The sequence below is a fragment of the Carcharhinus amblyrhynchos genome, chromosome 22 (genome assembly GCF_965287045.1).
Source record: "Carcharhinus amblyrhynchos chromosome 22, sCarAmb.v2.hapA, whole genome shotgun sequence".
NCBI classification, from domain to species: domain Eukaryota; kingdom Metazoa; phylum Chordata; class Chondrichthyes; order Carcharhiniformes; family Carcharhinidae; genus Carcharhinus; species Carcharhinus amblyrhynchos.
In genome coordinates this window covers 27929612-27945285 of record NC_137345.1, presented here as the reverse complement: position 1 = coordinate 27945285, position 15674 = coordinate 27929612, and the positions used below count along the sequence as shown (strand labels likewise).

At 44.5% G+C, this 15674-nt stretch overlaps 1 protein-coding gene across 3 annotated transcripts in view; it reads right to left on the bottom strand.

Annotated features, from left to right (window-relative positions):
• itpr3 (inositol 1,4,5-trisphosphate receptor, type 3) overlaps nucleotides 1-15674 on the bottom strand; it is a 290731-nt gene that overhangs the window by 150952 nt on the left and 124105 nt on the right. Inside the window, exons 10-11 of one of the 3 annotated variants that reach the window (XM_080210067.1) lie at nucleotides 7102-7146; nucleotides 2655-2809 (exon numbers count right to left, since the gene is read on the bottom strand). In XM_080210067.1, coding sequence (XP_080066193.1) covers nucleotides 2655-2809; nucleotides 7102-7146 — 200 coding nt within the window. The remainder of the gene's footprint in view (nucleotides 1-2654; nucleotides 2810-7101; nucleotides 7147-15674) is intronic. The other 2 variants (XM_080210068.1, XM_080210069.1) reach the window with 2 other exon arrangements.

Here is a 15674-nt window from a genome sequence, read left to right as displayed (position 1 = left end):
TTGGTGAGGCCGCAGCTGGAGTACTGTGTGCAGTTTTGGTCGCCGCACTTGCACAAGGATATTTTGGCCTTGGAGGGAGTGCAGAAGAGGTTCACTAGGCTGATACCGGAGATGAGGGGGTTAGACTATGAAGAGAGACTAAATGGACTGGGTCTGTACTCATTGGAGTTTAGAAGGATGAGGGGGGATCTTATAGAGACGTATAAGATAATGAAAGGGATGGATAGGGTAGAGGTAGAGAGATTCTTCCTGCTCAGAAAGGACAGCAGGACTAGAGGGCACAGCCTCAAGATAAGGGGGGTGCAGTTTAGAACGGAGTTGAGGAGGAACTTCTTCACTCAAAGGGTGGTGAATCTCTGGAATTCTCTGCCCGTTGAAGTGGTGGAAGCTGCCTCGCTAAATATATTTAAGTCACGGGTAGATAGGTTTTTGATAGACAAGGGAATTAAGGGTTATGGGGAGAAAGCAGGAAAGTGGAACTGATCCACTTCAGATCAGCCATGATCTTATTGAATGGCGGGGCAGGCTCAAAGGGCTAGATGGCCTACTCCTGCTCCTACTTCTTATGTTCTTATGTTCTAGGATAAGTGTATTGGTCATGCTAAATTACCTCTTAAGTGTCCCAAGATAGTTAGGAGGAATTTACAGGGTAAATACTTGGGGTTATGGGTAAGAGTCGGTACAGACTCGATGGGCCAAATGGCCTCCTTCTACACTGTAGGGATCTATGATTCCATGAATTGCTCAGTATGTCCCATGGAGAAAACACTGCCAACAATACAGCTTCAACTTCGCCAAAGAATTTCTACTTAAAATAGATTTCCTTTTGATGTATAATTAAAATGTGCAAGAAAATGTATGAGAAAAGCAGAATATGCAAAAGGGGAATATAACGAGTGGTTAGAAGTGCTGTGGGGCCAAATGGCCTTCTTCAGCGCTGTGCAACGATGTTACCAAGAATTCCCAAGCAAGAACTTGTTTCCTTTGCTGACTTTAAAGGCAATAGCTAGTTGGTGTTTAAGATCGCCTCAAATCTTTGCACTTCTAGCTCAACCTTATGAAAACTCCTCCAGGCACCTATCCATTATCTATCACTTTTCTATCCACTCTTGCCACTTTAGGTCAAGTGTGAATTTTCCCACCTGAATTCTACAGCTGACAGTGACACCGAATAGAATTGAACGCACATTCCTGAAACTGACGGAAAAGGTTAATAATAGTTCTGAAGAAGTCACATTCGATTCTTAGTGTTCATTCTGTTTTTCTCTCCACAGAAACTGCCTGATCTGCTGAGTTTTGCCAGTGCTTGTTATTTTTATTTCAGATCTGCAGCACTTGAAGAACTTTGCTTTTATTTTAGCTGTCTTTGATGCGGGGTTATGAATACAAATCCATTTGTTTTGTAAGGAAACAGTATTTGAGGGCCTGGCTGCAGAAGTCCTGTCCCCATTTCCAACAGATCCAATTTTTGCCGGTGGAGCAATTTGACATCAGTGCTAAGGTCAATGAGCCTCCATTTTTAATATATTAAGAGTCTTATCCCACAGTGTGAGAGTCAAGTCCACATAAAGGGCAGATAAAATCTGCAGGAACGTCAAGAAACATTCATATATAAAAGTCTAAAGTTTCCTTATTGCAAAGGATTATTGCTCGCAGAATGGATTGGGCCTTTCCAAAACATGGATTATTTTAAAATAAATTTGGATTTCTTTGCTTCTGCACTGGGCCAGGTTCAGCGCTGAGCTTTTCTATGCAGGTAACCTGGTACGTCATTCATGTCATGGACCTGTGCCTGATCCATGCAAATTCCCTGCTATCAGAAATGGGATGAAGTCAGGGGCACAAAAAGGCAGGCAAATGTTTCACCTTGTCCAAGGTGTTTCCATAAAAAGTCATCTTCAGGATATAAACGATTGAATGTTTAGAGCAAGGAATGCCCACCCAGGACACAGAAAATTTGGAGTCAATCTTAGAAAACCATCACATTGTTTCACAGAATTAAAGCGTGGGATTTTCTGCCCCCCTCCTCTGCCATGGGATCTTCCAATGCTGCTGCTGTTTATGCAGTTTCCCATTGTTTGCACCCTCTGTCACCCAGGAAGATGTGGTGGGATGGGGCGGGGGTGGGGGGGGGAGTAGAGCCACCATCAGTGGGATCTTTGGACTGGCCAGAAAATCCTGCTCAAACTTTTAAAATTCTTAAGTTCCCTTAGCTGTGTGTGGAATTTAGCCAGCAATAGCAAGCACTCACATCATAAAGCAGGAGAAGTATGTATGTAGAGAATATGTGTCTTAAAGGTCATCTCCCAGAAAAGGTTAGTGTCCCAGAGTCAAAAAGTTCCCTCTGGAAGTCCCCTCATATTCTCGACCAACGAGAAGATATTGTAGCTTCATGGAGCCAACTGTAGTGCTCAATCAACTGATCTAAAGCTTTTCTCTATTTCTTAAAAAGGACAAGCCTGTATCATTCATATCGCAACAACCTTTACATAAACCAAATCCAGTCTCGTTTAAATTTTAGCATTCACTTAGAAATAATTTGGACCTGAAACTTCCAGATTTCTTGTAAGACGTGACATCTGTATGAATGAGGGTGCCACCATCAACCCAAATAAAGCATCACTGAGCCTATACTTCGCTTTGGGTTTGAGTACCTGGGAACGAATGAATCTGTTTTTTGCAGAGTAGTTGGATCCTGTTCAAACAGAGATGCAATGTCATTTCCATGGGGCACAGCCACGAGCTTATATCTGACATTGTCGCCTCCTTTTCTCTTGCTGTTTCGATTTAGGGTTCTGTGTTCTCCCTGCTGAGAGAGTGCAACTTCTATTTTAAAGCTCTGATCATTCTTAACACTGAATACAAAGTAGTCACAGAATGCCTTTGACTTATTCCATGCTCCCGTCAAGTTGGCATTACACTACTGTAAAGGCACTTTTGCATAATTATGCCATTAAAATAAGTGGTGTTTTAGATAAGTAATAAATTAGAAAAGCTAAAATTTTCTTTCTACACTCCCCAGAGGGTGGTACAGTGATTAGCACTGTTGTCTCACAGCACCAGGGTCCCAACTTCAATTTCTGGGTTGGGTTACTGTCAGTGTGGAGTCTGCACATTCTCCCTCGTGTCTGCATTGGTTTCCTCCGGGTGCTCCGGTTTGCTCCCACCATCCAAAAGATGTGCTGGTTAGGTGTATTGTCCATCCTAAATTCTCCCTCAGTGTACCCGAACAGGCGCTGGAGTGTGGTGACTAAGGGATTTTCAGTGACTTCATTGAAGTGTCAATGTAAGCCTACTTGTGACACTAATAAATTAACTTTAAACCTTGTTACTTGGCAGGAACTAATGCAGCAAGCATTGGAACATCCCATATTGTAAAAGTTACAATCTCCACTGACTGCTAATTTAGCATCCACGGACACATGATTCACTTTGACCATCATTTTCAACCCTTCTGCTCCTTTTCAGGTAAAGTGGGCAATTCAACCCACAGCACTTTTTCCTTCCAATTTACCTCCTGTCCTGCTAACTTGTGCTGTCAGTGACAAAGCTTTGCCAGCATATCTATATAATATAGTGCTGAGAGTTCTGCATGGTAGCAAGGCCCATAAAAGTCACAATTCACCTTTATCAACTCCCTAGATGATCTCAATTGACTAGATTAGAAACTTGTCATGTTCTGTGTGGAATCACGGTATCCAGGTTCCCTTTCACATTTCCAGCACAGTGTATGAGGGAATGAATACTCTGCACCACAGGGAGCGCAGCACCTTCACAAATTAAATTCCTGAAAGACATTCCAGCATTCGACACTCTCAGAAGTATAAATGTTTTTTCCTTTCTCACGTAGAGATTCTTGCTGGAGCACAGTTTGTCATGAGATTATTGATCATTGTGTCTGCAGGTGCTGAATTAACTGTCTGTGGAGATTGTAATGTTTACAGTATAGGATGTTCCAATGCTTGTTGCATTGGTTCCTGCCAAGTAACAAGGGTGGGACCTTCTGGGAGTGTCTTGATAAGTCACCAGTTAAAGGATCAGCCAACAATTCTTTGTTAATTTTGGCAAGTCAGCCTGCAGGTGTCACCAAGACAGGGACTGGAATACGTGCCATTTAAGTTATCTTAAAACGTTAAGAGAAAGGGTTGTCAGCAGCAGATTTTAAGTATAAAAAAGCTTTTGGGGCAAAGGTACACTTTTGGAGCAGTGGTGTTTTGCTTGGCATGGCCATAGATCTGAAAGTGTGCTTGTAAGCGAGTGATTGAATTTACTAGGGAATCCAGGGAGCAGGAATCTCAGAAGGAGAGACTGAAACCCTGCAAGGTGAATCATTGTTACGTTGTCTGAGTGGGAGTGACATTTGGGGAAAATTCTAGACGAGCATCTTCGAATCTGGAGATTGGGAACACTAATGAGGAAGATGAAGTTTCAGTGAGACTGAGTTGGCTCATAATGTGACAGATGTCTGGGTGGGGTTGTTCACCTTAACCTGAAGGTTAGAATATAATGTAGGTTTGTAAATTGGCCAGGATTTTGCACTCACCAGCTGCACAGCCAGCTTTTCTTGCCATATTGTTCAGCACTTACAAGAAGAAAATTCAAGGGGCATGCCCCATGCCATCATGCTGAAGAAGCCAGCAATGTCGGGTTTCCGGAGTTCTCAAGGAACCCCCCCCCCCTCCCCCTCCCCACCCACACAGAAAAAGATCCTCCACACAGACACGCAGACACACAGACACACAGACACAGAGGCAACGCCCCCCTCCCGCCTTCATTAACACACACAGGGAACCCTTCTCCCCACTGATACAGGGAATTTTCCCAATGAAGCTCCCCAAAGGGGATACCCCCGCACTGCTCCCGGGACCCTGGCACTAACCCGACTCTGCTCCATGTGCCGTGGGGCAGTACTAGGTACGGGGGCAGTTCCGGGGGGCAGTGCTGAGGGCACTGCCAGGGTAATGCCCAGACATGCCCCCCTCGCCCTCTGAGGGCCGTACTAGATTGTGCACCCTCTGGCTGCTTCTCTTCATGTGACTCCTATTTTAAAAACTCTTGCAAACCTCATCAATGTGATGTTCCAATGTGGAGGACATCATGGGAAAGCTCACTAGAGAAATGAGGTTTCTGACTTTCATAGATGGAGTCCTCAATATGTCTATGGTGGATGTTGGGGATAACCACATCCCAAGATCATGCCAGCAAGATTCTCAGTTTTGGCTTCTCATAGAAACATAAAACAGTACAGCACAGTACAGGCCCTTCGGCCCTCAATGTTGTGCCGAGCTATGTCCAAACCCATGATCAAGCTATCCCACACCCTATCATTCTGGTGTGCTCCATGTGCCTATCCAATAACTGCTTGAAAGATCCTAAAGTGTCCGAATCCACTATCACAGCAGGCAGTGCATTCCACACCCCAACCACTCTCTGAGTGAAGAGTCTACCTCAGACATCCCTCCTATATCTCCCAACGTGAACCTTATAGTTATGCTCCCTAGTAACAGCTACATCCACCCGAGGAAATAGTCTCTGCATGTCCATTCTATCTATCCCCTTCATCATCTTATAAACCTCTATTAAGTTGCCTCTCATCCTACTCAGCTCTAAAGAGAAAAGCCCCAGCTCCCTCAATCTTTCCTCATAAGACCTACCCTCCAAACCAGGCAGCATCCTGGTAAATCTCCTCTGCACTCTCTCCAATGCTTCCACATCCTTCTTATAGTGAGGTGACCAGAACTGCACACAATATTCCAGATGTGGTCTCACCAAGGTCCAGTATAGTTGCAGCATAACCCCACTGCTCTTAAACTCAAACCCCCTGTTAATAAATGCTAACACACTATGAGCCTTCTTCACGGCTCTATCCACTTGAGCGGCAACCTTCAGAGATCTGTGGATGTGAACCCCAAGATCTCTCTGCTCCTCCACATTCCTCAGAACCCTGCTGTTGACCCTGTAATCTGCATTCAAGTTTGTCCTACCAAAATGAATCACCTCGCACTTATCAGGGTTAAACTCCATCTGCCACTTGCCTGCCGAGTTCTGCATCCTATCAATGTCTCTTTGCAGCCTACAAGAGCCCTCCACCTCATCCATGACTCCACCAATCTTGGTACCATCAGCAAATTTACTAACCCACCCTTCAGCCCCCTCTTCCAAGTCATTGATAAAAATCACAAATAGCAGAGGACCCAGCACTGATCCTGTGGTACACCGTTGGTAACTGGCCTCCAGTCTGAAAATTTTCCCTTTCCCACCACCCTCTGTCTTCTATGAGACAGCCAGTTACTTATCCAATCGGCCAAAGTTCCTTCGATCCCACACCTCCTTACTTTCTTCATGAGCCTACCATGAGGAACGTTATCAAACGCCTTACTAAAATCCACGTATAACACATGAGCTGCTGTACCTTCGTCTCCACACTTAGTTACTTCCTCAAAGAATTCAATCGGCAATGCCGGTACAAAATCCCAGCCTAAGCTGCAGGCAAGGCCGACCAGCATAACATCGTGTGATCCTTTCCTTTGCTTTTTTTTCTAAGTTGCTAACAATAAGTGGGAGATCCACTCTTCTTGCCCGCTCCCACACTCTGCCCCAAAACGGGAAAATTTTGCCCAAAAATTTTGTCTTTATCTTTCTGACTTTGTGAAGCTAATTTTTGTTTGTTCAAAACCTGGGGGATCTGGTGATTTTATTCACTTCCTAAGCATCTTGAGTCTTTATCTTTATCTACATTAAACAAAATATTATTAGTCCCTAGCTGAATTTCCGGGCCAGGCCAGGAATGGTAACAGGTTCCACAAGTCTTAGCAGCCCTTTGACATTTTATCTATTTGACCGTGCTTCATATGTGGACCTACACATGGAAACAACAGTGTTTCATTTTGATACCCAACAGAGCCAAGTCTAGCCCTGTCCTTATTTGACATTAGCTGTCAGTTAGCTAGTTAAGCTGGAGTGAATCCTAGCTATTTTTCCCTTCCTTCACCCAGGACCAATGCAGCCAATTGTGCCGGTACAAATTCTGTCTCAACGTACACAATCATAGTCATGGACCAACTTCAGTTCAGTATTTGTAGCATTAAAACTAAAACTTACCACAAATTTTGAATCAGAGGCATCTCCCTTGTAAGTTACATTTTCCTAAAAGAAAATTGATGTATATGACATTAAAAGCCAGGAAAAAAGACTGAATATTGATAGCGTGCTTAACTTTCAGAACAAAACTACTGCAGTGAAAGAACAATGATAAGCTCAATGAAGATAATAGTCAGGAGTAGACTTACAATCATTGAATCCCAACAGTGCAGATGGCCCTACAGCCCATCGAGCCTGCTCTGACCACAATCCCACCCAAGCCATATATCTGTAACCTCACGTATTTACCCAGCTAGGCCCCTGAGTTTAAGGGGCAATTTAACATGGCCAATCCACTGAACATGCACATCTTTTTAAGTTTCAAGTTTATTTATTAGTGTCACAAGTAGGCTTACATTAACGCTGCAATGAAGTTACTGTGAAAATTCCCCAATTGCCTCTTCGGATACGCTGAGGGAGAATTTAGCATGGCCAATGCACCTAACCAGCACGTCTTTTGGACTGTGGGAGGAAACCGGAGCACCCTGAGGAAACCCATGCAGACACGGGGAGAACGTGCAAACTGCACACAGACAGTGACCCGAGGCCAGAAGTGAACCCAGCTCCCTGGTACTGTGAGGCAGCAATGCTAACCACTGTGCCACTCTATTTTTTTGAAATAACAAGTTTATTTAGAAGTCACAAGTAGGCTTACATTAACATGACAATGAAGTCACTGTGAAAATCCTCTAGTCGCCACACTCTGGTGCCTGTTTGGGTACACTGTGGGAGAATTTAGCATGGCCAATGCACCTAACCAGCACGTCCTTCGGACTGTGGAGCATCCAGAGGAAACGCACACAAAGTGCACACAGAGAGTGACCCAAGCCAGGAATGGAACCCGGAACCCTGGCACCGTGAGACAGCACTGCTAACTATTGTGCCACCATGCCTCCCATCAAAATGTGAAAATTCCACCCACTTTTCAGTATTTCTATATTTTGTCTACTCATTTACATCTCAAATAATTACACCATTTAGTAGTACAGTAACCAGAGACAATGGAGCGAATTTTAACATTCCCCCCCACCACAAGAATCAGAGCGGGTGAGAGGCAGACCATGGAAAGGTCCATTGATCTCAGGCAGGATTTTCCAGTTTTGGGGCGAGTGAGGCCATAAAATCCCATCCAATGTCTGTCTCCTCTCTGAGAGTGGCATTGAGACAGTCAGGTAGTTAGAGCGGTAGCGTGCTGCTTGATTTCTGTCAAAATGGATGTTGATGTCAACCTCATCATTACATCAAGTACACTGTTGTGCAAATAATCATTTCATAGCTGCATTACCTATTATGATCATGGTAACATGATATATGGTGATTAATGCATAATGTGAATTACAATACAAGACTGAATGTAATATATTGCTGCATTGTGTTGCACAGATCAGAAAAGAGATTGGAAAAATACTGTTCAACCTGCCCTGTCATTTGATTTGCATTGATAATTGGCACCAAACAACTTATTCCAAGAATGTCTTCTGACTGTCGCGCCCAAAATAAATTTATGTTGCCGATTATTTAACAATGCGCTTTTAATGAAACACTATCATTTCACAACCAGCATTTCTAAGTAAAAAAAAAATTTCACATTCACCTATCTGATTGCTAGTCAGTTCACATTCCATAGACAGAATTCTCCAGAAAAATTGTGTGTCAAATTCATGAGAAAACTGGAGTCATTCACGCTGTTCTTTTCAGTGGGAGTTCAGAGAAGAATCGCCCACACTTTGTGCACTGCAGAGGCCACCAGCATGAGTATCATTAAAATCTAGGGGTCGGGGCCTATTCCCACTGGAAGCACTGAAATCAGTGCGCTGAGTGGACCACTGCACATGTGCTAATGGTCAGTGTCGAGATCGGTGCTTGCCCTGCACTAATGGCCACCCTGATTGCTGGCCAGCCTCACGACCACATCCCCTGCCCCACAATGCCGGCTCTCTGGGCCCCACAGCCCGACCATTCCCAGGCCAGCCACGAACCCCACCTCTAACCCCGCCCCAATCTCCAGCTCCCCCCGGTTCCCCACCCACCAAGGGCTGATCCTCGACTCAACCCGCAGTCCCGACCCCCCCTTCAAGCAGGCTGACCGCCACTCCCCCCTAAACCCCCACTTTCACTGCCCTCCCTCCTTTCTCTACCGATCCAGATGCAGAGAGGCAGCAGGAACCTCCCCCCCGCCCCCACCGACTCCTCCCTAGACTCCGCCCCATCCGGCCCTGCCCCCTTGGTACTGCCCTATGCCTGACGGGCAGTGCCAAGGTGCCCGATGGTCATTGGCACTTTGCCCCTGGGGGCACAGGCTGGCACTTCAAGGATGCCAATGTTCAGGGGACGCCCCCTCCCCCCCCCTTCACGGCCTGACTCTCTGAGGGGTCCCAATTGCCCCTCCCATCACTCCAGCGGAGTCGGGCCACCAGTTCCCTGTTAGTGAGGAGCTACTCTGAACCCTGCTGGAGTGAACCATTCTGGGGGACAGGGATGGGGGTGGTGGCAGATGCTAGCGGGCCTGAAGATGTCAGACCTGGGCCTGCTAATCACATCTAAATTTTATGCAAATAAATATTTAAATTATTTTTGTGCCTTCTCACTGATTACAAAGCAGATCTGACACTGCTGGAAATCAGTCATTGGGAGATGCTAGCGGGGAGTGAACCCCGTGAATCGACCAACACAAGAATTGCCAAGCCCATTAAAAAATTAGTGCAGTAGGATAAGAACATAAGAAATAGGAGCAGGAGTACGCCATCTAGCCCTTCAAGCCTGCCCCGCCATTCAATAACATCATGGCTGATTTGATAGTGGTTCAGTTCCACTTACCCACCTGCTCCCCATAACCCTTAATTCCCTTCTTGGTCAAAAATCTATCTATCTGTGATTTAAACACATTTAACGAGGTAGCCTCCACTGTTTCAATGGGCAGAGAATTCGAAAGATTCACTACCCTCTGGGAGAAGAAGTTCCTCCTCAACTCTGTTCCAAATTGACTCCCCCTTATTTTGAGGCTGTGCCCTCTAGTTCTTGTTTCCATTCTAAGTGTAAATAATCTCTCTGCTACTACCCTGTCTAGCCCCTTCATTATCTTATATGTCTCTATAAGATTGCCCCTCAGCCTTCCAAACTCCAACGAGTACAGGTCTAGTCTACTCAATCTCTCCTCATAAGCTAACCTCCTCATCTCCAGAATCAACCTGGTGAACCTTCTCTGCACTCCCTCCAAAGCTAATATATCCTTTCTCAATAAGGGGACCAAAATTGCACGTGGTGCGGCCTCACCAGTACCTTGTACAACTGCAGCAAGACCTCTCTGCTTTTATATTCTATCTCCCTCGCGATGAAGGCCAACATTCCATTCGCCTTCTTGATCACCTGCTGCACCTGCAGACTGAGTTTTTGTGATTCATGCACAAAGACCCCAGGCCCCTCTGCACAGGAGCATATTGTAATTTTTCACCATTTAAATAATAGTCCATTTTACTATTATTCCTTCTAAAGTGGATAACGTCACACTTGCCAACATTATACTCCATCTGCCAGATCCTTGCCCACTCAATTAGCCTATCCAAATCTCTCTGCAGACTTTCAGTGTCCTCCACGCAATTTGCTTTCCCACTCATCTTTGTGTCACCAGCAAACTTCGTTACCCTACACTCAGCCCCCTCCTCCAGATCGTCTATGTATATGGTAAACAGTTGAGGCCCCAGCACCGATCCCTGCGGCACGCCACTAGTCACCAACTGCCAACTGGAAAAGCACCCATTTATTCCAACTCGCTGCTTTCTGTTAGATAGCCAATCCTCAATCCATGCTAACACTTTATCCCCAACTCCATGTACCTTAATCCTATGTAGCAACCTTTTGTGAGGCACCGTATCGAACGCCTTCTGGAAATCTAAAAACACCACATCCACCGGTTCCCCTCTGTCCACCACACTCGTTGCATCTTCATGAAAATCCAGTAAATTCAACAAACATGACTTTCCCTTCAAGAATCCATGCTGTGTCTGCTTGATTGAACCATTCTTTTTCAGGTGTCCTGTTATTTCTTCTTTAATGATAGATTGCAGCATTTTCCCAACTACGGATGTTAAGCTAACCGGCCTGTAGTTACCCGCCTTTTGTCTACTTCCTTTTTTGGATGGGAGAATCAAGGTCTGTATCTCTCCATGGGGAACACCCCACATTTCCACGGCAATTCAGTGGAATCAGCAGAGTTCTGTGGTTTATTTGCAACACCGTCTTCAAGATAGTGAAGTAAAATTACAGCAACTGTCTGTACATTAACAATTTGAATGGATGGAGAGCTGGATAAACTGAGCTGGAAGGTTGCTGCTGCTAACTAATCTTAATTTTCCATCAAATTTGTAACACACGTTAAAACGTTGTTCTTGCGTCCATGGTTTACTTTTCCTGGCTTCCTGTCTAATTACTGTTTGGAGAAAGGGGATGCTGGAAGAGAGAAATTAGGTGATGGATGAATAGCACAACCTAATCTGCATAAAGTAATTTGCTGATAGTAAGAACAATGGCCAGTGGTAACATTCTCAATGGCATTTGTCTACAAATCTAATTTGAATTTTAAATTAACAAGGACCTATTCATTTCACTCTTTCTGTTCTGCAGTTGTGTACTCTTTCAATCCTGATCTCCCATTTCAGTGCTGCCTCAGCTTTAGGAGGGTGTAAAAACAGAGAAGGTAACTAATGTGGTCCTTTGGGCAACTGGAGACCAATAACACATCAACTGGAGACCAATAACACATTCAATCTGTGTCATATCCACCCCTGCAAAGGAAGTCAGACCCTCATTAACTGCAAATAAGACAATCCAGCCTACTATTTCAAGTGCCTGGAAATAGTCATTGAAACCCTACAATGCAGAAGGAGGCCATTCAGCCCCTCAAGCTGCACTGACTCACTGACAGAGCATTTTACCCAAGCCCTATCCCTGTAACCCCACATACTTACTCCACTAATTGCCCTAACTTACACATCTTGGGACACTAAGGGGCAATTTAGCATGGTCAATCCAACTAACCTGCACCTATTTGGACTGTGGGAGGAAACACCGGAGCACTTGGAGGAAACACACGCAGACACAGGGAGGATGGACAAACAGTCACCCGAGGCTAGAACTGAACCCAAATCCTAGACACTGTGAGGCAGCAGTGCTAACCACTGTGCCGCCCTAAAATTTAAGCAGGATATTTAATCCTCCACAGATATCCTCCTCCTAAATGATATGGGCTCTGAGTTTCTGCAACTGAAGATAGACAGGAGCTCACTTTCCAATGGTTCTTCGCCTTCCAGCCTCAACTGCTCTTGGCTACTTGTGCTTTGTGTCACCCTTACTCTCCTCTCATGCTCAATGATTGATACCTCGATGTGCAGTGTTTTGTTCCTGGTGTCCGTGAGCTCCTCATTTGCATTTCTATAGTCGCCCCTCAAAAACTATATTGTTTTCTCTTAGTTCTTTCCACATTTACCTTTCCTTTGCAATACCCCCTTCACCGTGCATGGTCTTCTGCCAGTGCCTCTTGGAAGTAAACAATTTCATCAATCGAAATGTTGCTCGGTCACAGAGTTCCAAGTTTTCCTTTCGTAACCTGGGACATTTGTAGCTGGAGCAGGCTTTGTGATTCACAACTTGCTGCTTCAGAAGCAGTCAGCATGAATCAACTTCCATCATCCCTTGAGGGCAATGTTTAAGGCATTCATATTTTCCACCACCATCCTTTTCAAATCCTTTAATTGGTACGGTTATTCAGAAATGTTTTACTGCAGGTTCCAAATATCACCTTTACTCAGGTTACTTCAATTAAACTGTCTTAATCACCCAGGAAACAATCACACTGAATATTCATATCATAAGCAATATAGAAATTCAAGGTTTACATTTCTTGACAAAACTGCACATCAGTCAGACAAGTGGATTAATGAGATTAAGATCAATGACATGAAGAAGAAGGAATGCTTTGAACCTTATGGAAAAACTATTTTTAAAAATTGCACCCATAAAGGGATTTAATAAAATTACACAATCCACCAAGTGACAATGAAATAATGTCCAACAGGCAGATATCTACTCATACATGTAACAAGATGAAGCAGTCTCTGAACCAATTGTGTCCATTTGACACATAGGCCGGAACTCCACCATCTCGCCCACAGAATCAGACAATGAAATCTCTGTTGACTTGGGATGGGAATTTCTGGTCTTGCCCAAGCGAGGCTGTAAAATCCCACCCATAGGCCACAGTTTAATAGTTAAAATGAGTTAAAATGAGTCAAGTTTATTTGAATTCAGCAGCTGTGGTTTTAAGCACAATGATATACAAATCAGTAACAGAGATTGCATTCCAGTGCACACCTCCTCACTCTGTTTATTCCCTCTCCAAACTGCTCGCTTCGGTTGAATTATTTCCCTGCCTTTTGTTTTGTACAGGCTGGGTGCGGCTCCCGATTACAGATAATTAAATCCATACTGCCTTGCCTTAATCATTCTGCCATTTGTATAACTTCTTAATATAGACCCCTATTGCAGATACAAAAATCTCAAAATCCAATGATTCACATGATGGGAGGGATTTCCCAGCCGTTCCCGCTCACGGCAATCCCCCCACCTCGGCTTCCCCGGCGTCATAGGATGTGAACTACGGGAAACCCTGTTGACAGCAGCAGGACAGGAAGATCCTACCCAGTGATAGGCTACCTTCACTTCCATAAAATTCATCACGGGGAGCATGGAGAATCCCGCCCATTTCTCTCTCTCTTTCAAACTTCTGTTGGAGACAATCTGACGGATATAGTAACATTTACAGCAGTATTCAACAAAATTCACCCGACCACATGGTTTTCAGGAAGTAAGAACCAGTCTGTGCCTTTGGGCAGGCAGTTGCTTGTCACCTTATTTCTCGATTCCCAATTTCCAAGAAACACACCCTTGACATTTTCTTCAATGGTTCTCTTTGGTCAATTAATCGATATATCTCTTACATTTGATGGTATGTTTCTGCTTGGATCCTCCATCTTTAAATTTTATTTATTGTCATTTATAAAACAAATTGCCTACTTGACTTCAAGCACTGAGTAGGAAGTGCACAGAGAAAGGCAATGGATTGCGACTATATAATGGACTGGATCTTACAGCGAGGGGAGCGATTGCTGTCCCGTTACAAATGTTGGTTTTTAATGAAGGCCGTCCCATAGTGATAACATGTTGCCAGCTGTCTAAACAAACAGGCTTTCCTCCTCAGTGGGAAGAAATCCCATCCTCAAGAGGTACTGCCCTATCAGATTGGCTGGTAACTCCAGCAGGCCCAGCAATACCAGAACTCAGTAGCAGGGGGCACTGCTGGAATTGCAAACAGTCCTGCGATAAATAATTCGGGACTCAGGTAAGCCCAAGGGTTATCACAGAATTACTACTGTGCATAGAGCCCATTAGTTCATCAAGTCTGCACTGACTCTCCAGACAGAGTATTTTACCACTATCTCCATAATCCCGTGTATTTACCATGCACCTACCCCACTAATCTCCCTAACCAACACATCCTTGGAGAGTAAGGAGCAAATTAACATGGCCACATCACCTATCCTGCACATCTTTGGACTGTGAGAAGAAACCAGGGCACTTGGAGAAACTCCACACAGAAAGTGAATCCAAGTCCCTGGCACCGTGAGGCTGCGGTGCTAACCACTATGCCGTCATGCCGCCAGCAGGGTTATAGATGGGAAGAGATTGAGCACAGTCAGGTGGCAAAGGATCCTCCGATGTGTATAGGGCACGACCCAAAGGATGTACCACTCCTTTGTGGAATGTGCAAACTCTTTTGAAATGCTGCACAGATACCTATTGGACAGCATTTTCTTCAGTGCCATTATGTCAGAGTGAGGGGACTCTGGCACATTTCATACTGGAGATTCAAGCGGTCAAACATTTGACCTGAGGTACCATCTCAGACGGCATCGGCATGGACTGCATAATATTTGTGATAATTGGCTCGTTAACAAGCTCAATTGGTTGTTAATGATGTTCCTTCTGACCATATTGTGGGAAACCCAGCATAGTGATGTCAGGCACCAACCCAATGTCATCACACTGATTTGCACATGCAGCAATCCCGATTTGCAAGGGTAAAGATCCAATCAACGTTACAAAATGATCTAAGCATTAAAGGAATGTTTGAATGTCCTGGAAAAACCTTTGCTCCTTTAACATGTGATGGGGTGAAGTAAAAGCTCAGCCAAATATGTCTACAGGTTCTTGATTCATGTCAATTGGATTTCAGGTGTACTGATATGAAAATGCACCTGGTGAAGTCCATGCCTAGGAATTCAGGGAAAGCTATATGATGATTAGAATTTGGGATGAAACATGGAATTGCTTGGTTTCCACTCCATTTAAGTTATCCAGAGAATAGTAACTGATCTGGTGACCAAATGTCCACTCCTGTCCCAAAGAACAGGGGTGTGTACAAGTTGGTTGCTAGATTTCAATAGGAATTCTTTGTGGTTGCACAGTGGCACAGTGGTTAG